Raw genomic sequence first — 26415 nt, forward strand, 5'->3', positions numbered from 1 at the left:
CCTTTGTATATGAAAGCGATGTCAAGCTACGACACAGAGCGATGAGCAGCACAAGGTAGGGCTGAAATGAACAGGCCAGTAGGAGATTACATACGCCATTCTCTCTGATCTTAAACAGAAAGCTACTGGATAATGTGTGGATGAATTTAATGTGAGAGATTAAGCTATTAAATTATGCTAATATCAACTGACAACTATCTTACATTTTGCCTTTCGATAGAAAAGTGTGAGGATAAGAACGGGTGTGTCCGCGAGAGTCTGAGCTCGTGTTCCGTCAAATGAGTTTTAGCTTATTGTGTTTGTCAGATTGGACCACAATATTATGTTTGTCGGATTGGACCACATTATCGGACCACATTATGAAAAACAGATGAATGTGAGAGGGTGGTAGTTGTTATGATCTTCTGAATTTGTGAGGTGGTGTTATCTCAATGGTCACGTGATCTCAGTATCGCGTAACAACCAGGATGAACGGTTCTGCGACGTTTAATGTTCTTCTCGGAGTAGCTGGTTCTGCTGGAGAAATGGACAGATGTGAGAATGGACAGTGCCATCCTACCACATGACAGTAAATACAAATACAAACACCCAATCAAAATGCTTCAAATCAGTAGTCAAAAGCAAGTACAGTACTCATACTCTGACTGTTGTGGTGGCTAATCTGCTGTAAATGGGGGATTCCTGCCCCCTGCTGGTGATTCTATAGACTGTGTTATAACAATATACGTGTTCAGTATTTGACAGGTCTCTGTTTCTAAATTCAAATTTGGACAAAGACAAAACGAGCGAGCGCTGCAGAAGACCTCTAGACTAAAACCTCTCCCCTCGTCTTCGCTGGTTCACGGCATTCTTTAGATTACACGGGTGTGTTCCTGGCACACTCACAATCTTCATTTGTAACTTTTGACAAGTCTGGGTCTTGTCGTTACCACAGGCCTAGTCCACAGTTCCATGGAAACCCTCTTTGAAGTAAACCCACAGCAGCTCTCTCTGCCTGAGTTATGACGGCAGTTTCTTTGCCCGTCTGTGCGTGTCCCGGTGACTCAGTGTATTCTGAGAGCAGTAAACGTGTGTTTGTATCTGTGCACTGAGGCAAAACGCTGTGACTGTGAGTTTACCCCTTGACTGCACGTCTTGCTGTCTGCCGTGTTCTGGACGTCACTGTCGGGGTCGCCGGGGTCAGAGCTGCTCTTGTGGTCGTCCTCTTTCCCGTCCTTATCCAGCTCCTCCTCCGCGGAGCACTTCCTGGACAGCTTTGAGGACTTCTATGAAACAAAAACAAAACAAAACAAAATACAGACCATAGGACCAGCCTGCAGTAAAAGCTGTTACACACCAACACCTATGATATTCCAGTATGATATTTCAGTATGATATTTCAGCATGATCTATCAGTATGGAGGTTTTACACCTGACACTTGGATGGAGGAAACATGGCTTTCCAGACAGCCTGGTTTCCCTCCACAGGTCAAATGAAGAAACATTAGGTGCATTTGCATGGAGCCTAATATTCTGTTAATAATCTGATTCAAGCTCAGTCGGAATGAAAATGCTTCATGTGAACACTTCGATCGGCTTAGAGATTTTTATATGGCCTTCAACTACGTTGAACAGGTCGGTGCAAGGCCATTTCATTACATTTGCAATGGATTCCGATTGTACGCTTGTGACATGTAAATGCGCACAAACTATCCGATCGCATTCATGTAAACAGTACCTTCGGAATCAGCAACCGGAATGATTTCAATCCGAATGATACAAATGTGTGCATATAACCGTAGCTATTGACACAGCTAACACTGTGAGGTCTGACACGGTTAATACTGTGAGGTCTGACACAGTTAACACTGTGAGGTCCGACACGGTTAACACTGTGAGGTCTGACACAGTTAACACTGTGAGGTCTGACACAGTTAACACTGTTGGGTCCGACACGGTTAACACTGTGAGGTCTGACACAGTTAACACTGTTGGGTCTGACACAGTTAACACTGTTGGGTCCGACACAGTTAACACTGTGAGGTCTGACACAGTTAACACTGTTGGGTCTGACACAGTTAACACTGTTGGGTCCGACACAGTTAACACTGTGAGGTCTGACACAGTTAACACTGTTGGGTCTGACACAGTTAACACTGTTGGGTCCGACACGGTTAACACTGTGAGGTCTGACACAGTTAACACTGTTGGGTCTGACACAGTTAACACTGTTGGGTCCGACACGGTTAACACTGTGAGGTCTGGTTTAAAGAGCAGCTTCAGCTGATTCAATTGTGAAAGCTCCAATGCAAGACTACAACTTTAGTATTAAATTAGAGTAATATTTGAACAAGAAACCACTGTACTGACATAAAAAGAAAATGGATTTTAACAATACTCCAGAAAAGAACCTAACCTAAAACTCCAAAATCATATGCATCCTACACATTTTAACAATTTCATAAGGCCACTCTAAAGCTACTATATCGTTGCATGTAATATCTGATAGGCGCAATGGACTCCTGTTGCTAAGCAACAGTTGTTGCTAAGCACAAGCTCACACTATAGAGACCAGGTTATTTATTTATTTGAAATATCTGCACGTTGTAAAAACTTAATTTACAAGCTATGACACTATTATTAATGTTCTAGTTCATCATTTTCATGATATCAGAGGATTAATTAATGCGGTCTAGCAGAGGTTACTGAAATTCAATGACATCATTTAAATGTGATAATTAAATTGTACAATTTTATTATATGCATGTGGCCACTCCACATGATCATCTCCCACACAATGTAGCCCATAATGAGATGTGCTAATTTGAGCCTATTCGCCGTGGTCAAAAGTGTTTGCCAAATGACTGAATGACCAGTTGACTGACTGACCAAATGACTGAATGTTGGTGAATTCAGACATGCATTTTGAAAAGACATTACACACCAGCTGTAGTGTAGTGTAGAGAGTACATCAAACCCTTACCTCTGTGCATGTCAGACACACCGCTCTGTCTGCTCTATAAGTGTTGTACAGACACACCGCTCTGTCTGCTCTATAAGTGTTTAACAGACACACCGCTCTGTCTATAAGTGTTTTATTAACACACCGTTCTGTCTGCTCTATAAGTGTTTTACTGACACACCACTCTGTCTGCTCTATAAGTGTTTAACAGACACACCGCTCTGTCTTCTCTATAAGTGTTTAACAGACACACCGCTCTGTCTGCTCTATAAGTGTTTAACAGACACACCGCTCTGTCTTCTCTATAAGTGTTTAACAGACACACCGCTCTGTCTTCTCTATAAGTGTTTAACAGACACACCGCTCTGTCTTCTCTATAAGTGTTTTACAGACACACCGCTCTGTCTTCTCTATATGTGTTTTACAGACACACCGCTCTGTCTTCTCTATAAGTGTTTTACAGACACACCGCTCTGTCTGCTCTATAAGTGTTGTACAGACACACCGCTCTGTCTGCTCTATAAGTGTTTAACAGACACACCGCTCTGTCTGCTCTATAAGTGTTTAACAGACACACCGCTCTGTCTTCTCTATAAGTGTTTTACAGACACACCGCTCTGTCTTCTCTATATGTGTTTTACAGACACACCGCTCTGTCTTCTCTATAAGTGTTTTACAGACACACCGCTCTGTCTGCTCTATAAGTGTTGTACAGACACACCGCTCTGTCTGCTCTATAAGTGTTTAACAGACACACCGCTCTGTCTGCTCTATAAGTGTTTTACTGACACACCGCTCTGTCTTCTCTATATGTGTTTTACAGACACACCGCTCTGTCTTCTCTATAAGTGTTTTACAGACACACCGCTCTGTCTGCTCTATAAGTGTTGTACAGACACACCGCTCTGTCTGCTCTATAAGTGTTTAACAGACATACCGCTCTGTCTGCTCTATACGTGTTGTACAGACACACTGCTCTGTCCGCTCTATAAGTGTTGTACAGACACACCGCTCTGTCTGCTCTATAAGTGTTTTACTGACACACCGCTCTGTCTGCTCTATAAGTGTTTTACAGACACACCGCTCTGTCTGCTCTATAAGTGTTTTACAGACACACCGCTCTGTCTGCTCTATAAGTGTTGTACAGACACACCGCGCTGTCTGCTCTATAAGTGTTTAACAGACACACCGCTCTGTCTGCTCTATAAGTGTTTTACTGACATACCGCTCTGTCTGCTCTATAAGTGTTTTACTGACCCATTGCTCTGTCTGCTCTATAAGTGTTTTACAGACACACCGCTCTGTCTGCTCTATAAGTGTTTTACTGACACATTGCTCTGTCTGCTCTATAAGTGTTTTACAGACACACCGCTCTGTCTTCTCTATAAGTGTTTTACAGACACACCGCTCTGTCTGCTCTATAAGTGTTGTACAGACACACCGCTCTGTCTGCTCTATAAGTGTTTAACAGACATACCGCTCTGTCTGCTCTATACGTGTTGTACAGACACACTGCTCTGTCCGCTCTATAAGTGTTGTACAGACACACCGCTCTGTCTGCTCTATAAGTGTTTTACTGACACACCGCTCTGTCTGCTCTATAAGTGTTTTACAGACACACCGCTCTGTCTGCTCTATAAGTGTTTTACAGACACACCGCTCTGTCTGCTCTATAAGTGTTTTACAGACACACCGCGCTGTCTGCTCTATAAGTGTTTAACAGACACACCGCTCTGTCTGCTGTATAAGTGTTTTACTGACATACCGCTCTGTCTGCTCTATAAGTGTTTTACTGACCCATTGCTCTGTCTGCTCTATAAGTGTTTTACTGACACACCGCTCTGTCTGCTCTATAAGTGTTTTACTGACACATTGCTCTGTCTGCTCTATAAGTGTTTTACAGACACACCGCTCTGTCTGCTCTATAAGTGTTTTACTGACACACCGCTCTGTCTGCTCTATAAGTGTTTTACAGACACACCGCTCTGTCTGCTCTATAAGTGTTTAACAGACACACTGCTCTGTCTTCTCTATAAGTGTTTTACAGACACACCGCTCTGTCTGCTCTATAAGTGTTTAACAGACACACCGCTCTGTCTTCTCTATAAGTGTTTAACAGACACACCGCTCTGTCTTCTCTATAAGTGTTTAACAGACACACCGCTCTGTCTGCTCTATAATTGTTTTACAGACACACCGCTCTGTCTGCTCTATAAGTGTTTAACAGACACACCACTCTGTTTTCTCTATAAGTGTTTTACAGACACATCGCTCTGTCTGCTCTATAAGTGTTTAACAGACACACCGCTCTGTCTGCTCTATAAGTGTTTAACAGACATACCACTCTGTCTGATCTTTAGCTTTTTTACAGATGTACATGCAGACTTGGGTGTATGTGCAGACGGAGATTTATCAATTCAATGAACATCAATGATTTTTTGATTATAAAGAGAAAACTATGTCCTCCATATCCTCACCAGTCTCACATTCTTTTTTCTTTTAAAAATTCTGATACCTTTGAGGAGCTGGTCTTTTTCCGTTTCGAGCCGATCTTATCCCCTTTCAGTTTCCCCTTGTCATCTTCCTCAATAGAATCACCCTCCTCTCCCTCGCTGCTGGCGTCAGCAGTGTTCCCGCCCTCTCCCTCCGTCTCCGAGGAGCTTTGCTGCTGGATGGCCTGCGTGCACAGAGTCACAAAACCCAGAGTCACACACACACACACACACACACACACGTGTGCACACACACACACACACACGTGCACACACAGGCACATACACACACGCACACAAGCAATCCTCAGAACACATGCAGGACACAAAACCCAGAGTCACACACACACACACACACACACACACACACACACACACACACACACACAAGCAATCTTCAGTATACAAGCAAGACACAGCAAGCCACACTGGCATCAAACACACCTCTGGCTCTGAGAGATTACACTAATTAAAAAACACATGGTGATTCAGCAATTATATTTTGGAATGAATGCATCTCTAGTGTTAAATTAAAAGGCTAAAAATTAAACTGTGATGGTTTAGCTATGTGAGCTTTAATACAGGCAGTCAGGCAAGCAGCAGTCGGGCCCACTCTGAATGAAACTCATCCTAGAGTCATAGTAACCAACCTGATAACCCGTGAACTTCACTCCAGGGTTATTTTCAATTTCCCATAAACCTTCATTGAATCCTTTTCTTTTATTTGACTTGCCAAACTTGTCTTTGTACTCCTTATATGGAAGCAGATCCTTTGGGCCGAGGAACGCGCTGTAGAGAGAAAAGAACAGAGAAGTCAGGAGAACCTGAACAGCGGAAGAATGAAAACAAACACATCGAAGTGTGTGGAGTCCTCTGTGTGTTAGAGAGGACACCCCTGACTGTGAGTTAGAGAGGACACCCCTGGCTCTGTTGTTGTAACTGTGACATAAGAGACTTTAAAGGGCTCACTAAAATAACCACAGTACCTGTGAGATGGTTTCATGACACAGCTACATAAACAACAAAACTGAAATGACGTTAGACTATACTGGTCTACTGCAGCTGCCCCAAATCATACCCAGATTTCCAAATTCTTTTTGAACTGTTCATTTTCTACCTGGCTTCTGTGTAAATGCAGATACATGAAAACTAACACTAACTCTATCGCATACGGTTTTATGCTAATGAAGCAGAGATGCACATGCGTACGTTTCGTGGGTCCCGAAGAAGAAGATGGGATATTTGTTGGCAGGTGGCTTCACTGCTCCCTCAGGAAGCTCATCGATCTGAGGGGACAAATTAAAACACACACAGACGTAAGAAAATGCAATATTTCACAATTTTATCATTTTCCAAACAGCAACACTGTTTTCTGCACCATTCAGCAGCTCCGGACTGGCATGACGGGGACCATGGTTAATGTCTGACATGGGTCTGGTGAGTCGGGTGAAGGAGTTGAGATTTGTTGAATCTTTTCTGCTCAGTGTGTGAAAGTCATGCATTCATGGACATGTTAGTCTTACAAATGTTGTGCCTCTCACATCATCATTAACATTTAAGGTTATGAGTGACCAAAGCAGCGGTCCGAGCTGGGCTCAGTCCAGTTCAAACTCAGGCCACTTAGGATTATGAATGAAACTCAGTTTACAAACCATACAGTAAAACCGATCATCCACAGGACCATTCACAGGAACAACACTTTTAATACTGTCAAAAATGACATAAAACTGGTCCCAGATTTGCAAAACACAGCCCATACACTGAAGTGTCTGTAAAATGGCCAGGAGACCGACAGTGATGGCATTAATATTACTAAGGACATGTGTGTATATATGATAAAAAAGAACCTATGTAAAATATAAATACACTATGATCCAGAAGCCTGGGATGTCAGACTCAGTTGTGTCAGGAAGAGATGAGTTGAATGTTTTACTGGTCCTCTGGGTTTGTATTTTTTTCACACGTAAAAAGCATGATCATCTTCCCATGCACAGCTCCGTAATGACCCCAGTTGAACATTCACTGGGTTATTCACAGCTCAAGGCCAAGGAAGTCTGACATATTACACCTCAGACCCAAGCGAAGTGTATTTGACTTGTGAATCCCCTATCATTATTCAGAAGCATCACTGTGAGAGAGAGAAGCAGGGGGGAGCTAATTGTGCCTGAGGCCAGAGAGGATCAGCCACCTGATCAGGCAGTTTCTGAGGGGGTGGGAGGAGCAAGGACAGCCCAATGTGACTGATTGGTCACAGGTAGGGCGGTAATGAGCCAATTATGCTCATGCAGTGGAGTGCTCTGAAGGCTAGGATCAGCTAATGTGACCCAGTCAGCCTGCATACGGCACTGCTACAGCCACTGATACTGAGTACAGAAACAACAGTTTATGACACTTATAGATAAAACATAATCACAGGCACTTCACTCCACTGAGTTAAAACACTACACAGAGCCATAAAACATCAGTATAAATTAACTGTGGGATTACTAATGTAGTATTATACTGTTATAAATACGCTGTTAAGATCAATTTAACACAAATATGATTGTCTTTCACTCTGTTTGGTCCTGCTGAGTACCTGACTTTGCATTGACATGTCTGGAAATGTCTAGTAACTAGTAGTAAAATCCCGTGGAAAACAGGCGGCAGTGAGCCAAAGCTCCCCTGGGAATTCACAGAAGACGCACTAGAGGAAGTGAAACTAAATCACCGCATCTGCCCAATCAAAAACAAGCTCCAGCAACTAACAGGAGAGAAATCCACTTTGAAAAGTGATCATAACTGGACCGATAAAGGCAAGACTATAACTATATCCACAATAAAAACAAACAAACAAACAACAACAAAAAAATAAAATCAAATGTATTGATTCCTCACATGACATATGAACCTTTTCTTATATTCAGAAATGTAAAAACGACATGTCTGAATATAATGCACGTCGTTGGCGCGTGGCTCTTTCATAGTGAAACCACGGCTGCGCTTCTTCATACACAGCCTCTCTGAGGTGCTCACCTGACAATGATTACTGCACTATGTGTTTGGTAGATTATCTGAATCAACAAGAGTTTCTTATTATCTCCTCTGTAAAAATCACATAGTCAAAAAAAAAAAAAAAAAAAAAAGTCCATTAAAGTTGTTCTGTTTTAGTTGTTGTGTAGAAGATCAGTGCATCTTAAGCGTAATACACCTGTATATTGCTTTGGCAGGACCGTTCAAATCTATGAGTTTATTCTCCCTTACCTAGAGCAATACATAATTCCTTAACAGTACGTACTCATACCAGATCATTATAGGAGAGAACGCAACACGTGTAATGCGACAGATTAAAATATTGGAGGGCGACAAACTGTAAGCACAAAACCTCTCAGATTACACGTGAATGCTGAAAATATTGTGAGAGACAATCACTTTTCAAAATAACAATTAGCCTATTTTCGTGAATTCAATGACACGAGAAACGAGATTTCGGGTGAAACTATTATTCATTCTACATGATGCTGGTTTTCTTGTCATAAGTTTAAAGCTAATAAAGTCACTCAGAGAAGAACAAAGACGTAGACTAAGTGTTTGCTTCAGTTGTGCATAGGACGAAAACAAAACGATTAACTAATGCGCTCGTATAGGCATGTCTAAAGTTCAGTGTAGATAATATTAAGGCGCGGAGAACTTAGTCCTCTTTTGGCCTTTGTCCTGCTGCTGTTATTGAAAGACAGGTGTGTTTGTACATTGATCATACAAGCAGGAGAGGTAAACTAAATGGAATCTAACGTTTTGACCATGTTTATCTGAAGGTATAAAACGCTAAAACTGCGTCTAATACCAAACAGCCTCTGATGATCACATTCACGGTAACATCCTTTTTACAAAAGGAGCACACAGTAAATAAACGTGTAAATGTTTATTGGCACAATTACAAGAGGGCGGCATGTCATTCGCGCGTATGCGCTGAAAGCGCCGAAACTTCGCATCTTTCAAAGTGGTTTTCATTCAAACGGGCAAATCCGGTAACATGAGGTGTGACAGGCTGTAGTAAACAATGCTCGGCAAGGCTGTGACGGTTCTATGGCCAACAACACACATAGCGGAGGAGGGCGGTCCGACGCCGAGCCAAGCTAACGAGCTAATTTTTTTTAGCTTGTTACATTAAACACCAAAACTATTCCAGTGTAAAAACCTGAAAATCACTCAGGCATATTTGAATTATTAACCATGGCAAAATAATCACACAATACGTGTTGTAGGGATTTTAGCACCGAACGAGAGAGAGAATAATTCTCATTTATCGACGAAACGTCATGCCTTCCACACACACATTACTAGAACTACAGTACGTCCAACACGATACAATGTAGCCTATGCTTCTCTATAAAGGTGGACAAGTGGTGTCTCGTGTCGTTTTGAAATGAAAAATGAAGAACCAAAAGAAAGAGCAGTAAGAAGCGTAACAGCATCCTCTGTTCTGCAGCACCGGTTGTACTGTTCGAATCAACCCCGCCTCCCAGCCTTTCAACTCGGCTGTATCTCATACTCACCCTCGCTGGCCAGTGTGGATATCCTTTCATTTTTGCAAAAACCAGATCTCCAGCCTTGTACTCCCGAGGCCGAGGTCGAGCCATTTCAACTGCACACTACGACAGTATCAAAATTATATCAAAAATTTATAGTGGTTCGCAACACTGTGGGAAATGATCTCCCATCAATGTTTTGATAGCAAGACTGCAGTTTATGAGGAAATAAATAATTAAAACGCGGAAAGGCCCTGGAAACAGTGCTTTCCTCCTCTTCTTCAATCACAAAATGTGTGTGTAGATTACAGAAAGTACGGTAAGAAACCTGAATCCTGTCGTCGTGAAAAGCCGAAGATGTGGTTCCCGTTGATTTTGGTAATTTGCCACAACATGCACGAAATAGAAAAAGCGGCCCCAATTCTTCCCTGATGCATTTGAAACGCGGTGAGACTGTCGAGCACCGAGGATATGGATTCTTAACAATTTTTGTATGAACTGTCAACTCAACTGCGACACGGCCACTATTTTGGCTTTACATAGGCCCGTGTCCAATAATAGGTTACATTCACCACCCCGAGGAAGTTGATTCAAAGAAAGAAGCAATTTGACAGTAATCATAGTCATAAAATGAGTTATTCCTTTTACCAAAAGGTCATGTGGTACCAAAGAGCTTGTAACACTCTTAAATGACATTAGTCTCAACATGAATAAACGGTAAACAGATTAGAGAGGGCTAATAATACGTTAAAACGAATTATGCCAGGTTCTGTTGCATATACTCTTATGAATGTGACTAAAATAGAACGCCAATTTTCATTTTAAAATAAAGTCAGGTGTAAATTTCACTGTATATTACAGGTTTAAGATTTTTCAAATTTTAAATGAATGTAGAAAAAGGTCTCCAGTCTAGATCTTGAAAGGAATAAGTATATAAAAATGAATTTATTTTGTTGACAGTGTAAAAGATATTAGATAGCAATTTAAAAAATCACACAAAATCCTTTAAAATGGGATTATTTGTATACACTGTATCTGGCTGAGGTCTCTGTCTGTATATAATATATAAAATATGTAAGATATTTGTAAAAATCTGTGAACAGATTGTAATATTGTGACAGAAGCCCCTGTAATATGTGAAGACTATTAAGAATTTGTCAATATATCATATCATCAGTAAAGGTATAAAACACTCTGTAGACAGTTTCTTCATTAATGAAGAGATTAATCCTGAGCTCTCATACGACACTGGCGACTGTCATGGGCCGCACAGTCCACAGGGTCCAAAACGGAGAGGGGAAAAGCAAAGGCGAAAAGTCGAATGTGTTCTGCCTACCAGTTAAACTCACTTTTCAACACAAGAGGGGGCAATTGGCCTATAGACCTGATTTAAATAATCTGATAATGCTTCCGATAGAGGGCGTTGTTCGCGTTTCGAACTTATGTACTTTATATATGTATATATGTGTGTGTGTGTGTGTGTGTGTATATATATATGTATCTATGTATGTATGTATGTATGTATGTATGTATGTATGTATGTCAGCACTGATCGTATAATTTATTATTCATCTACTTTGATTCTTCACTTTCTCATCAAAATTCTCCACTCACTTCTGTTTACGAGGGTAGGCGTCTGTTACCCCGACCAAGCCATAATTCCCCTGTACTCTGATTAATCACTTCAGCACCAATATTACTCTCTCCACAACATTAATGAAGGAGAGCTTAGCGTCTGACTTGTCTTAACTCAGTCTAAAGTGTCTTGTTGCTCTTCAAACCATATACATATATATAATTTTTTTTTGCATAGAATATGTCTTATAAATCTGAAACATTAAGAAAACACTGGCAAACTGTACAAATACACGCAACATTACACAGAATGAAGTGAATTACATTTAATGTGGTACATGGTCATAAACGGTCCACGCTGTCACTTTTTATTCAGTGAAAAACCTACCGATCCCTCCCTGTGTGCAAGGCCCGAGTATAAAAACGGTGAAACTTGTCTACGCTATCGGACGAAAACGCTAAGAACTCGGAGAAGGTTCTCGCGCTTCTCTTATGTTACGGCGCAGACTGAAATAACTATTTGTTAACTTATTTTTTTGACAGTTTGATTAAATTCAGTTCAAAGTCACCGTTGCATTTCATAGCAAGCTCTGTCAAATGTTTTCCACGTTGTCCTCCAGCTCTGACACAGCGATACTAAATCGCAAGTCCCTGTGTTTGCAGTGTGTTAGAAAAATGGAAACTAAACATTTACATGTAACTCCACTTTAATAACAACTTTGGTTTGCGCCCCCCCCCCCCCCTCCATATCTTTAATGTGGGGCACACAAATAACACACACACACACACACACACACACACACACACACACACACTTTTGATAAATTTTCTTCAGTAATTAAAAAAAAAAAAAAATGAGAGGATTCAGAAGAAGTGAGCAGTGGAATGATGTTAACCACTGTGTGAGACAGTTGCCTTTCTCTGTAGAGATTCACCCTGCTCTTCATCTACATCCTGTATTCTGTCTGCCCAGGCAGTTCTGGGGGTAAGCCCTCATACACACTGATCAGCTCCCAGTCTCTGCACACTGTGTGTGTTCAATAATAATGTAAAACAGTGAGACTGTCCAAGGGGCTGCACAGGGTCAGGTGTGAGTGTGTGTGTGTGTGTGTGAGAGAGAGAGAGAGACAGAGAGGGAAAGAGAAGGTGTATATGAATGTGTGTTGGTTCATCTAAACACACATACTCATATACTGACAGACTACTTGTATAAGATGAGTTCATTTACTCTCTTCCTCTGCCCCTCCCACAGCACGCGCACACACACACACACACACACACACACACACACAGTGTATAATGAGGGACAGAAGTCACCTGCTGGCCTTTTGTGGCAAGTGTGCCCAGGAATAAGTCCTCACATTCATCCGTTTCCCAAGTTCCTGTGGTTAATCCATCCTCTCCTCCGCTCACACTCCTCCACAGTGTCTGTCCATTCGATAGCACCAGCGTATGAGTACTCTCAGCCCACATAAAGCACTGTTTCACTGTAAGCACCCCATATACCTCCACAAAGCTGGAACAACCTTCACTCTCCAACATGCCACATAATGCCATATAATAACCCTTATTCATTTACATTTCTCGACATTGCCTCTCTGACGAAACAAAAAAAAAAAAAGAAAAGAAAAGAAAAAGATGTGAAGAATCAGAGATCTTGTACTACAGACAAATTAAACTTGGAAATTTCTTCTTTCCATGCTGAGTGGTCAGGTTGAGTTTGTACGAACACTCGTTTTTACAGTAGGAGATGTTACGTAATGCTTTCAGTAGAAATGGGTTTTTTTTTCAACTCCTCTTTAAAGAATTGCATAACGTATTTGTTCACCCACTTAAAAGAGACCTTTAAGCTTGTAATTTCTGGTCAATTTCCATCATTATAAAACACTAACCCTACAAGGCAAAATGTTTCTACATCTATTTCTAGAATGAACCACTGTGTGACTGTATGGGAACCACTGTGTGACTGTATAGGAACCACTGTGTGACTGTATAGGAATCACTGTGTGACTGTATGGGAACCACTGCGTGACTGTATGATGAACCACTGTGGGACTGTATAGGAACCACTGTGGGACTGTATAGGAACCACTGTGTGACTGTATGGGAACCACTGTGTGACTGTATGGGGACCACTGTGACTGTATAGGCGCTTTCGCACCGGAGGAACTTTTCATAGTTCTTAGAACTGTTGGAGAAAGTACCCCCTTTTTGGCGTGTTCGCACCGCAGGAACTTAGAACGATTTTAGTTCTAAGAACGCCGTTTTGAGGGGCTTTTTTAGCCCCTACTCCAGGGTAGGTACTTTTGCAGCACAATAGGAACCTTGTGACGTATGTGTACAGCCATTGGTCCAGACGCAGGTATACGATGATTGCAACCGCCATTTTTAAAGATCCGTGCAAAATATAAAGTCTTAGAACGTATTTCATTTAGCTTTTGATATTCATGTCTCAAAATGTCTGGAATTGTAGGAGGGGGCACATATGTTTTTATGTTTTATTTTACCGGTATTTTATATCCCCCAACAATGACCATTTTGCAACGTCCAATGTATATTTGTACATTGAAGAGGTAGCGTACACTCCGCTTCGGTAGGTGCTTGTGTGTCTGCTTGTGTGGCTGTGATCCGCATTTTAACCTAAAATAAGAATGTGTTTATCCAGCTTACGATTTGAGGGCTGCGGCGGGGAAAAAGGGGAAAAAAAAAACACGATGCCGCGAGCAAGGGTCAGGCACAAGCGCTATGCTAGCACCCGAAAAGTACTATGCCCATCAAGTCATTCACTGCTACTGCGGTGGTAAATGCATAAATGCATTGGGAAATTATTTTCTCCATTGGACTGGGTCTATCGCCATACAATTTTATTTTCGTTAATGAGAACACAGTTATAGGTTATCTAATGTGCAATCAATATTTCTGTCATTCAAATTCAATAAAACTCATTGCGTATACTGTAGTCTAGTTTGTCGATTTCTTTTGCCGCAGTAATGGTTCTTTTTTTCCTTTTGGAGGTATTTAAAAGGTCTTAAAAGTCATTAAATTTGTACTTCAAAATGTGCACCTATCCTGGTTAGTCATAAACAACAGCTCTTAGCTGCTATACCGTCGGCCGGCTTACGTCACTTCAGCGTTCCTACTGGCGGTGCGAAAGCAAACAGAAAAAAGGCCCTAGAATGAATGTAGTTCTAGGGGAAGCTCCACAGGGGGTAGTTCCTATCGAATTAGACCCTAGAACTGTTCGGTGCGAAAGCGCCTTATGAGAACCACTGTGTGACTGTATGGGAACCACTGTGCGCCTGTATGGAACAGCAGCGAACTGGCCTCATACTAACACTCACAAACAAAGACAGGGATTCACCATAACACAGGTAGAAAACACAAATCAAATATATTCATTCAAACTGCTTACAAGATTGTCAGTTACCTATTAATAAACTCCCTGTTTCTTTCAGTGCATTCAGGCAACAACGAGCAACAGTCTCATATCCTAAGGAGTAAAAAATATTTGATACAATACACAATAGGAGAGGAAGAAAAATCATTTTTTAAATTTTTTTTTATTTTACAGGTGCTGTGGGAAATTCTGTTTCAGATTTGCTGTTTTAATTGGTATTGTGATTCGGCGAGGAAGTGACATTGAAATGTGTATGTGTACATGGTTGCAGAAATCATCCTGCTCTGTGCCGACAGGCGATTAAACTTTCATTCCCGGAACCTTCCAGTGTGTCTCAGGACCACAGTTCTTACGTTGTAAAGGCGGTTTCACTCTAACCCGTCTACTGACTATGCTACATTAACCTGCTCCAGGAGATCAGGGTGTTATGTTTTCACTGTCATAAAATTATCTCTGAATTCTTTCAGTTTTTGCTTAAACCATAAAAGTATTTACCCCTTATCATTAACCAAAGCAAATGACCCACTTCCTAAAACTGAGCGTTATGTTAAGTCAGAACTCTGTGAGAAATTAGATTCTCATTGTGAAATTTTATTTATAAAACTGTGCTCAGCATGAAATATCTTTTATTAAAAACTGCTAAAAATAAAAACAGCGAAGCAACAATTATGGCTTTTTATTTAGTATGAATGAATGTCTTACAGTAAATCAAAAACATGAACATGTATTGACATTTTTTTTTTTGTCTTCTTTACAAAATTCTGCTTAATGACATCACAAAACTATTTTCCATCAGGTGAGTTTTCTGTAATAATATGTGATGACTAACAGGGCGCTGTGTGGAAACCTGTCTGGAGAAGAGAGAGGACATCCTCTGAGAGCTCTCACTGTGTTATTGATTGACAGTTAATGTAAAGCATCCAATAGCAAACACTTCTCTCACAGGGTCGTCGTTTTTCTTTGTTTGTTTCTTTTTGGCTTTTCAGAGGTTACAAATGATTCTATTCACAAAATATACAATTAAATAAACATTTATTTCCATAGTGTTTGTAAGCGTTCTTTAGGCATTCTGTTTCTCCGCCAGTGTTGGACTCTGATATAGTACATCAGCTCCTGACTGCAGACGAGTCTTAAATCTCAGCGTGACGCTCTGGTCTGAGAGAGTTTTGCACTGTGCACCTGTGAGTCTTTACCAAAGCACAGTCTGTCTATAAAAACACCATGACAAAAATAGAATTTTCTTTAGATCATTTACAGACTTTTGCAGATGTATTATTATTTTTTTTAAAAACTGAACCTGTCCAAACACTGAAATGAGCGATGATGCGGTTTGAGATGTGGCTATGAGGACGCTGTAATACTGACTACTTCTTTTAGATTTTACGTTTTTTTTCTTTACACATTTCAAAAGAGAGAGAGAGAGAAATCTTTGGTCAGTTTTAGCCATCTAAAGAACAATTAACAACAAAGACAGTGTAAAAAAAATCTATACATACAACACCATACACAATAACTTATTGACTTGGAACACTACAGGAACATTTAAGGATTTTTTTTTTTAACAAAGATTTTACGGGTCCAATTCCAAACCTGCCACAAAACGAAAACTTCACGGCCGATCTTGTGGAAACACAAAATACTCCAGTCACAAAGAAACATGAACAGCAAGTAAACATCAACTAACAACAAAATTCACTGGTCTGATATTTCAAAAATAGGACACAATGAGATGAGCATTACGTATAAGAGAGTTGAAAGTAATAGAATGTACAGTCATGTGAAGTCTTTGATTCAGAGTGTGTGCTGTGTAGGTTTGTCAGTAAGGCAAGCAATGTCCTACCACCAAATACGTGCATAGAACAGAAAGGAGCAGAGGTTGTGACTATGGTAGCTCAGTATGGGTACACATTTAGGAATAATGCAGGGATCGGTTCAGTTCCTCACAGGAAAAACACTGGAACTGTCGTTTGAAATGAGGGAAGTATTCCGACGGCCATGCCAGCTCAGGTCAATGAAGTTGACTGTTCACGTCCTACCTATTTATTTATTTATGGTCTTTACATGTTGCGGATTTCCATGAGGTCATAGCAAGTCTGTGTTAACTGCCCCAGAATACTGATCTGTGTCTATGCATGTCACAATCTATGTTTCTTATTTCAACATGACACACAGATAATCACTTAAGCAGGAGAATGGAACATGTCATCAGTGTTATTAATGAGAAAATAGGCATATTTTAACTTTGAATATGCCATTGATCTCATTGCAATTTACAATATAATTTATCAAGATTGTTCAATACTGGAGGTCTCTTCCAAATACTGTGTGTGCATTTTTGTCCAGAAAGTGCTGCTTGGTCACGTGTGTTTGTTTTTTTGAGTGTTAATTATCAAGTACATAAATTACAAAACAAAAATGAAAAAAAAAAAAAAAAAAAAGGAAACTTGAGAAGAACGTGTGAACTACTCCTGGCCGAGGGCTGTGCTGGCGGCAAGGTTCCGGTGTAGGTTTGGGTTCTGACTGTGTCTGTTCCGACTTCTGACGGAGGAGAACGTGGTTTCACATCCTGGTACCTTGCACTTGTGAAGCAGGCGGAGGTGAACGGTTTTGTAATGAGCCCTGAACGTGCCTTTGTTGCTATAAACCTTGTGGCAGACGTGGCAGGTGATGGGGGAACCGCCCTGGATCTGCTGGCCGAGGCAGCCCGGGGACTTCTCCCCGCTCTCCTGGGTCGGACCTTCCCCCGACACGAGGCTCAGCCCGTCGCAGCTCTCATCACTGTCCCCCAGGGGGAGCCCTTCCTCGCTGCCCCCGTCCGAGTCCCAGGAGGAGTGGCCGCTGCCCCCTGAGCGGGACACGGAGGTGGTGCTGAGGTCCAGCACGGCCTCATCCTCCCCCTGCACTCCCACCGGGCCGTCGGAGCTCTCCGTCGCTGCCTTACTCATGGGGAAGACAAGACCCATTCGGTTATTTCCTTTAAAGATCACGGACGTCTGTGCCGTGGACTCTTTGGGGAGAAAGTCATGCCGAAAGTCACTGGCAATGTCTCTGCAAAGAGAGGAGGAGGAATAGATTGTGCTTGACGCTCCAAAGTGATCTTTGGTCAACAGCTTGTGGTGAAGGTTCAGATTTGCACTGTGCCTAAAAAACCCAACAGAATACATTCTGAAAAAACATACATGTCTCAGGACCTCAAAACAACTGCGTATTTATAATATGTTTATGTAGAGCGATTAGAATATTTTATTTTGAACAGAGCAGGTGACTGTATGAGATGACAGTGTAGCTGTTGACCTCACCTGTCTCTGCTCCTTCTGGAGGGAAAAGCCGCGTTACAACCCTCCACCGTGCACATGTGCATCTCCTTCAGGTGTACGTTGCGGTAATGCATTTTCACACTGTAGGGGTTCTTGAACGTTTTACTGCAGATCTCACAGTGATGGGGCATGTCATCTTTGTCACCGGAGCTGACTGCCTGAGGGTCCATCTGAATATGATGATCACTGTAGTTATCTAGGCAGATCTCTGAGGCTTCCCTCTCGCCGGCAGGTTTTCTGAATGACGTGCCGTTGGCCGCTCTGTGGTCACCTTCCTCATACACATCACTGCACGGCTTGTCAGCCGACGGTTTGCTAACAAAGGCGTCGCTCTCGTGTTGTGCTGACCCCCTGGTGATACTGTGAACGTCTCTCTGTTTGGTGTCAGACGGAGAGCTGGTTGTGATCACGCTGCCTTCGTGTCCACGTCCCTGCCCTTGCTCCTGCCTGTCCTCCTCCTGACTGCCGAAGTACTGCTCTGCATTTGCACTGGAGGAGTCAAACAGCCGTTTGAGCGTGGAGGAGACGTTCTCCCTGTCCGCGGAGTGAACGGGCATGTGCTCCTCACACCCTGGAGCTGCGGCTTTCACGCCTACCTGGGCGTCGGCGTCGCAGCGGCTCTTCTCTGCGCCCGCCAGGTGCGCCTCGTCCTCGGAGCCCGAGTCATCGGCCAGCTCCTCCACGCTCTGCACGGCCTCCTTCTCTATCTTGATGGGCATGCTGGACTTACGGGACTTCTTCTTTGGCGCTGGCTCTGATGAGGCATCCATGACCGGTGGGTTTCCTGGGACGGAGGAGGAGACGAGTGGCAGGGAAGGGAGGTTTCCCGGAGTGTTGGCCAGTTCTGCCGGGGTGACCAGGCTGCGGTAGAAGGGAAGCACTGGCTGAACTGTCTTGAGGTTTGGGAAGAGGATCCCACTTTGGCTTATGCTAGGGAAGTTGCTCTGCAACTTGGAGTCACTGTTATTAATGATATAGTTGGGAACTGACCTGGTTTCGCTGGAGCCCATCGCTCCAAACTCGGTATGCTTGTCTCCATCTTTGCCCTCATGTGGAGACAGGCTGGTCCTGAGGTCCTTGTCCCGGTTGTTGCGGTTCATTGGCATGTGTAGCCGCGGGTTCGGGTTTGCGCTGTGGCGGTTCCGACTGCGTAAAGAACTGAAGACCATGTTACAGCCTTCGATCGTGCACTTGTGCTTGATCTTCAGGTGGACAGCGTTGTAGTGGATCTTTAGCGTACCTTTGTCGTAGAAGGTTTTCTCACAGGCGGTGCAGAACACTCGGCCCTTTTTGAGGCTGCCGCCGTTCTTCTCCAGGGACCTCATCTTGGTGTCGGGGGACATCTGCGTGATGTCAGAGCTGATGGATGGCGTGCAAGGCGTGGAGGGACCGTCCGAACAGTTATCGCTCATGGGAAAGTCCTCGGCCTCCATTTTCGTGACGCTGCCATCCAACGTGTTGTCGTTCCTCTCCAGGTCTGAGGTGAAGGAGGCGGAGCTGGACCCCAGCAGGCTGCTGTCTGTGGTCGGGACGGCCTCCTCCGACCTGCCCTGCTGCTCACGTCTCTGCGGTACCTCCAACGGGAGGGACTCTGGGTGCGAGCCCAGGAGCGGCGCGGGGACAGAGTTCAGCAGCTGGTACGGCAGCATGAAGGCCATACTGTTGACGAAGTTCTCAAAGTGGTGCACGTTACTGGTGCTCAGCTTCTCAGCCTTGGTGGGCAGACTGGCACCGCGCTGGGTGCAGCTCTCGATGAACGTCCGAATGTCGGAGTTGGTCCTGGTGCTGGGCACGATGACCGCCTGCCCCTCTTTGTCCTGCAGGGCCATGAGCTCCACGATAGACTTGGTCTCCCCGAACCGGAGGAACTGCTGCAGCGTAGCAATCTCCTCTTCAAAGGTCATAATCACCCAGCGGTCCAGTACTTTGCCAGCCACATCCTACAGAGAGACACGGAATTTCATTTGCATTATGAATCTGAAACTAAGGGATTCAAACAGAAGGGAATTGAAATGCTCTACAGCCTTTGACAGACTGACAGTAACCCTAAATAAAGAGTCATCTTTGCATTTAATGCGTGTAGACATAAAAGAAAAAAGGCGAGGCCTAATTACAGCGGCCTACTGTTTCATCTTTATCTTAATTTTTCTTCATTTAGATCATGTGGATTTTTCACACTCGGTGAAAGCGTCAGTGAACAGGGGAGATCAGAGGACAGAGGACTTCACACTGATCAAGTGGCTGTGCTTCTCAGCTTGGCTGTAATTACACATGAGTGTTAGCAGTCTTTGAAAGTCACGCAGCAACTTCATGCTGTAACCATGATAAATATTTCATCACACGGCGTTCGTTTGAGGGGCCTGCTGAGGATTTGATTTTACATTCACCATTAGGGTAGCTAACATGAATTAAACGTAACAACCTGAATGCTTGATGATCTGCAAATCGAAACCCAGCCATCGCGCTGGCTCACCACTGTGTTTTGTGGTAGTCCTGACAAAATAATATTTACAAATTTCATGAAGCAGAGTGGGACCCCCCAGAACTAATCAGAGGCGTACATTAAAAGTGAATGAACAGCTCTGTGGAAAATGATGTCTTTGACAGCCCCTCCCCAGCCCCCAAACCATGCCCCTACCCCCATCTTCACCTCTCTCAGGGAAGCCTGTCGTTTAGAGACGGGTACACACCTGCAGAACGTAGCCACGGATGTAGTCCTGCAGGGTCCAGTCCAGTGCGTTGAGGATCTGAATAACCTCTTCCTGTTTGAGGACGCTAAAGAGCCGGTCTAAAAGAATTTTGAGTCGTACTGGTATGGCCTGTGTCCCATACAACATCAGACTGCAGATGTCGAACACCACGTTGGAGTGGACGATCTCCACCTGACTGCCCTGGTACAGGTGATGCACCCGCAGTTTGCTCAGTGCTGAAAATGAAAACAGGCCGTTTAGGGAAACATTCACTGCAATAAAAAATACATTTTTATGCTGGCGTGTGCGGTGTGATTAGATTTGAAGTGGATTTACCGTGAGCCACCCAGCCATGTTTACAGTGCTCGCACTGCCGTCTCTTCAGTTTTCCAGGTTTAAAACCATCACAGTTACAGTTCACCAGGGTGCAGCAGATAGCCTGTTACAGCGAGACAAAGCTAATTAAAACACAAAGGACCACGTCCATCAATGCACATGTGCAATGTATTTGCTAACAGCCGACGCCAACAATAACTCTGTCCAACTAACAGTATTTTATAATACATAACATTTAAACAATAATTACAGATTATGTTCTGTAATTCAGTCATGAATTATGCTGGTCATCCTTTGCATTATTCTGTTGGATTTTTCAGTCACACGTGTGAGGACAGTGATTTTCATCTACAGAACGAACGGAAAACAGATTTCACTCCACTGGGCATGTCGAGTCATGACGTCAGATTCACCCCAAATGAAGACAAACAAACAAAAGTGATCTGTTTAATGAATAAAGACACAACTGAACGCCTCTGCCTGTAAGATCGGACTCTGTGCAGGGACAACAGAGCTGCTGTAGAGAGGACAGGCTGGCCATGCTCGGTAAATAACTCACGGGTTTTGTATAAAAGCAGGGGAGGACAGCCCGGAGATTAGGGCGGCTGGTGGACTGTGCTATACGGCTGTCGACAGTCCCTCCCGGCAGAGAGAGAGAGAGAGAGAGAGAGAGAGAGAGAGGGAGAGCGGCGCACACAGCTGCAGGGCTGTTTCTTCACGCTCATCGTCAGTAACAAAGGCCTCTCAGCCACACCTGTACCATCGACATCATCCGAGGGAAAATGGAAGCTCCCGGCGATGGTCGGCCAGACGACGCTTTATAGTGGGCAGGGAGGGATCTTGTTCACCTAATGGGGTTTATCTCCCAGGACAAGTGCTCAATATTGTATTCGTTGTGCCGCTGATGTGCCACGCTTCCTGCCTGCTCTTTAAGAGTTTTAAAGTGCTATGAGGTGAGGACAGTGAGTAGACTGGGCTCATGGTTCGGTCAAGACGCCAAGTCTCTCAACATTACACACTGTCAAAGCTGCAGGAATCAACAGCACGAAAACGGCATCCTTAATGCCCACGGAGAGATAGCCTTGAAACACTGAATGCTTTTTATTTTTAAGTATTATCAGCATTCTGTAGGTCATGATTATTCCCTTTCAGTCGAGCCCATCTCAGCTTCAGAGTGCTGTAATCAAAGCGTGAGGGGGACTGTGAACGGCGCAGAGACTGCGGTCATCCTCAGATCTGCCTCTGTGCGGAGCAGGGACAGCAGGGCACAGATATGACCACACTCTCTATGACACACGAGAAGTTAACACATCTTTCAGACTCCGCGCTCCACCGCGTCAGAGGATCCTAACAGACGCCCGATGGAGAAAAAGCGACGGTTCACGGATCTGCTCTTCTCACACAGAATGTATGAGGAAGGAAAAAAAAAAAACAAAAACCCCAAACCCGCGCAGTTGGCAATAAAAGGCAAATGATACACTTGAGTATCAAAATTCTAGTGACATGACAAATCGATTTTAAAGACCATTACCCTGATCGCCGGTCACTATAAAATTTAGAATGTGTACATCTACATCTGGAGCCAAGACCAACATGGCAATTGTCACCGAACTAACATGTTATTTTATTCTATCTTATCTTATCTTATTTTATTTTATTTTATTTAACATTTAATGCTGAAGGCTAAACTGTCAGGATCATGTTTGCGTCTCTTCTCAGTTATGAATAATGCATAAGCTGCATTCTCACGGTGCTCATACTGTCAGTCCAGCCCGCAGCTGAAAACAGACAACAGGGACCTGGGGCCTCTGCTTTCCTAATCTAATATGACACAGGCCGGAGGTTAATGACCACATACCCTTTAACAATGGTCCCCCCCAACCGCAGACACACCTGAGGTTCATTGAAAAATAAGAACTTGATATGTAAAAATATTTTGTCCTAAAGTTGGAAATCTAAACTTTATCGGTCAGACAATGAAGAGCATCTAATTAATGTCATGAATCTAAGGAATTAATTAATCTTATCAACGTAATTAATCACACTCAGCACACCCAGAGCACAAGTCTTACTCAGGCCAACACAAAATGGAGGGAGTCCGACGCCTCCGACACACACCTGCTGTAGCGTCTTAATTACTGACTTATTTTATGATCCAAAGAGAGGGAGAGAAAAACAGACAGATGTCTCTCAGGAGTCCTGTCGCCAGACTACAGCTCCGTTAGTTCATTTAAAGTCAAACCAGAGATAGAAACACAACAGAAAAACGTGTCCCAGTTATATGGTCCTAATGAAATGGTCTTACTAAGCATTTACTATTTTCTCTTTAATGCATCAACATCAAGCTGAAATATTTCTCATTTATGGAAACACTTAAAACATTTTTTAAATATTTTTGAAATTGCTGTGCAAAAATTTGAAATTACAAACTGATGGTAGAATTTTTTTCTTTACACATAACAAATTCAACCAGACTTTTCCATCCAAATAAAAATATATTTTAAAAAAAACTGTCTCAGATACTTTAAATTACAGGTAAATGACCTACTGCTAAAACAATTTCCCTGCTGATAAGACTTAAATTCATTGGCACAAAAAAAAAAAAAAAAACCCCAAACAAAAAACCCCAGTAGCAGGGGGAGTTTCATGTGGTATGAGTCGATATGATCACAGACTGGATCAGGCTGTGTGTTCTTTAAAATGAGAAATCAAAGACAAACGATGGATCGGATCTTCTCTGTGTTCAGGGTGTGTGTTAAGGCTGTGACAGGACTCCTGGGTGTTGGGCTGTGTGGACTGAGAAATGCGGAGCAGATGTGCGGAGAGGAGTTTTCTCCTGGAGGAGTCACTTTGCCCTCTATTCCTCCACATGGCTCTCCTCTCTGCCGCTACTCACACTGAGAACCCAGACAAAACAGCACCTCTCTCCCCTCTCTCTCTCTCAGAGACAGAGTGGAAGAACTAACACATTTAAGAGGTGCTAATCTTAAAAACATTTTGGATTTATCTGACATTTATGGACCTGCCACGATTTATGTTCTTAAACTGTTTAAAAAAAAAAAAGAATAGTGGAAAGCTAAGAATTGTCAGAGACACATTTTAACAGATTTCACTTTCATATATTTTCCTGTTTCATTAGAATACACAACACTTCCCACAGAAGAAAAACCTTTAAGATTTAAACTAGTGCTGCAGCCGACAAGAAGGAAGATATTCTTGAAACTTCCACTGTTGGTGGTTTTCTGCTGCGTGACTTTTTTTCCGGTCTGTTCCGTGTATTTACAGTGTCGCCTATAAACTGGAGGAGTGGTAAATCTCCACGCTAACAGCACTCTGCAGTCGATCGTTCTAATTAAGTTCTCTTTAGTCAGAGTTCAAATAAAGCCCGGTTCTTTAGCCGGGCTCGTCGAACATGCTAAAGTGGGGAGTCTGTGAAAAGGGGCAGCACAGCGTGACCCTCAGACGTAAGTGATAACATGCAGCCGTGGGAGGGAGGTCTTCAGACGTGAAGCCCAGATGCCGCTTCACACGGCCCCGCACCACCATGGAGGAGGACACACATGATTTGAAACAGCTCTGCTCTCGGTAGTGCTAATGGTAAACAGGGAACACATACATTCTCCATAGCAAAGGACCACTCTAGACCGCAGCCTGCCACAAAAGCAAAACGCAAATGCAAAAGCAAAACGCAAATGCATCTATGGTCACCATTACTGTACAAAACAGTTGAAAGGTCAGATTTCATCACACATCCTGGGAACGTATGAATGAGCTGATACAAAATCTCTGTTGGGATGGAGCGAATCAAATCCTCCAGAATGCGAATTATTTAATGTCTGGGATCTCAGGAACTTTGCATCAAGTCATTTGTGGGTTGGAGCCAAAGTACTGGTTGCAACAGAATTAAAACTGTTCTCTCTGGCTCTTACAATAAATCCCCACTCACACTGTTTGTTTCCACGGACGTTTACAGACTCAACAGAAATGTTTCAGTAATATTCATAATGAGAGCCAACAGCTGCTCTCTGCCCATGGTACCGAGTAAACCTTGTTGAAATAATTTACTGTAGAGCAAATCAATTTGGACAAGCCTGATGTGGATTACTAACCGCCACAATGTACAGACTCAGTGCCAGAGAGAGAAAGAGAAATCTAACAAAAAAAGAGGAAGAAGAAGAAGAAGAAGAAGAAGAAGAAGAAGAAGAAACTAATTTAAAAAAAAAAAAAAAGAAGAAGAACAAATGAGTGACTGTTAAACATGTGAAGAGTGAAAAGAAGACACAGATGATGAAAAAAACGAATGTAGCATAAAACATCTTCATTAATGAAACATCAAAGCTGAGGACAACTCCTGACGTATTGACAATAAATCAGACATCACGTCTCATAATCATAGAATAAGACTGTGAAATGTATGAGGTGTCTCCAGCTTGTGTGATATTTACAAGCCCAAACTGAACACACACACAAACACACATCAGTCATGAAATGAAAGTCGTCCTGAGCCAGTGCAGTGTGTAGCGTCTAACATCGATTAAACCAGTTTTAGCGAGCGATATCTGAGAATCTGACGAGGACGACATCAGTCAAAATGATCCATAAAGACTCCAAGTCTCCCTCAAATCTCAATTCCAGGAAAAACCACATACGAGCAAAGAAGGGTGTCTAAGCACAGTTCAGCACGACTAAACCTCGACCAGAAGTCTTCTGCCTGGTGGAATACAGTAAAACAAAACCTGTTGCACAAGCTCAGAACAAAGATGAAATGTATAAGATGTTAGTTTACTGTCTGGAGATGAAATGTATGACATGTTAGTTTACTGTCTGGAGATGAAATGTATGACATGTTAGTTTACTGTCTGAAGATGAAATGTATAAAATGTTATTTTACTGTCTGGAGATGAAATGTATAAGATGTTAGTTTACTGTCTGAAGATGAAATGTATGAAATGTTAGTTTACTGTCTGAAGATCAAATGTTATATTTCTTGCGATAAGGTACCAGCGCACTCCCGCTAAACATAATCAGTTTTACCGTGCCGACGTCTGCATGGCATGGGCTCAGGTTGACCAGGGCCAAATAATTCACCGGAATTAAGAGAATTATTCATAACAGTTGAAATGAATGTTCAGGTTGATAAATATTTTAAAATGGTTGTC

The 26415-nt window shown here is 42.8% G+C and overlaps 2 protein-coding genes across 3 annotated transcripts in view; both read right to left on the minus strand.

Moving 5' to 3' along the window:
• Window positions 1-389: 389 nt before the first annotated feature.
• On the minus strand, window positions 390-10355 carry hdgfl3 (HDGF like 3). 2 transcript variants are annotated; one of them, XM_030766524.1, is made up of 7 exons: window positions 10270-10355; window positions 9969-10064; window positions 6643-6719; window positions 6084-6222; window positions 5457-5618; window positions 1119-1265; window positions 390-513 (listed from the first exon to the last, which is right to left on the minus strand). In XM_030766524.1, the coding sequence occupies exons 2-7, from the start codon at window positions 10050-10052 to the stop codon at window positions 487-489; spliced, it is 636 nt and encodes a 211-aa protein (XP_030622384.1). In that variant the 5' UTR covers window positions 10053-10064; window positions 10270-10355; the 3' UTR covers window positions 390-486. The 2 variants fall into 2 exon arrangements, with proteins under 2 accessions (XP_030622384.1, XP_030622383.1); XM_030766523.1 differs by having other exon boundaries at window positions 390-516.
• A 7020-nt stretch (window positions 10356-17375) lies between these two features.
• Window positions 17376-26415, minus strand: part of bnc1 (basonuclin zinc finger protein 1) — a 21608-nt gene continuing 12568 nt past the window's right edge. Inside the window, exons 6-11 of the mRNA XM_030793288.1 lie at window positions 22458-22542; window positions 21257-21362; window positions 20921-21156; window positions 19792-20170; window positions 18213-19749; window positions 17376-18054 (exon numbers count right to left, since the gene is read on the minus strand). Coding sequence (XP_030649148.1) covers window positions 17376-18054; window positions 18213-19749; window positions 19792-20170; window positions 20921-21156; window positions 21257-21362; window positions 22458-22542 — 3022 coding nt within the window. The remainder of the gene's footprint in view (window positions 18055-18212; window positions 19750-19791; window positions 20171-20920; window positions 21157-21256; window positions 21363-22457; window positions 22543-26415) is intronic.

Source organism: Chanos chanos, chromosome 2, assembly GCF_902362185.1.
Source record: "Chanos chanos chromosome 2, fChaCha1.1, whole genome shotgun sequence".
Taxonomy (NCBI): domain Eukaryota; kingdom Metazoa; phylum Chordata; class Actinopteri; order Gonorynchiformes; family Chanidae; genus Chanos; species Chanos chanos.

Coding starts and splice junctions, on each gene's coding strand:
- hdgfl3 (XM_030766523.1), bottom strand. CDS start 10,052: ATGGCTCGACCTCGGCCTCGGGAGTACAAGGCTGGAGATCTGGTTTTT. Junction 5,619..6,083: donor TGAAGTTCACGGGTTATCAG/GTTGGTTACTAT, acceptor CTGTGCACGCAG/GCCATCCAGCAGCAAAGCTC. Junction 517..1,118: donor GCAAGACGTGCAGTCAAGGG/GTAAACTCACAG, acceptor CCATTTCTCCAG/CAGAACCAGCTACTCCGAGA.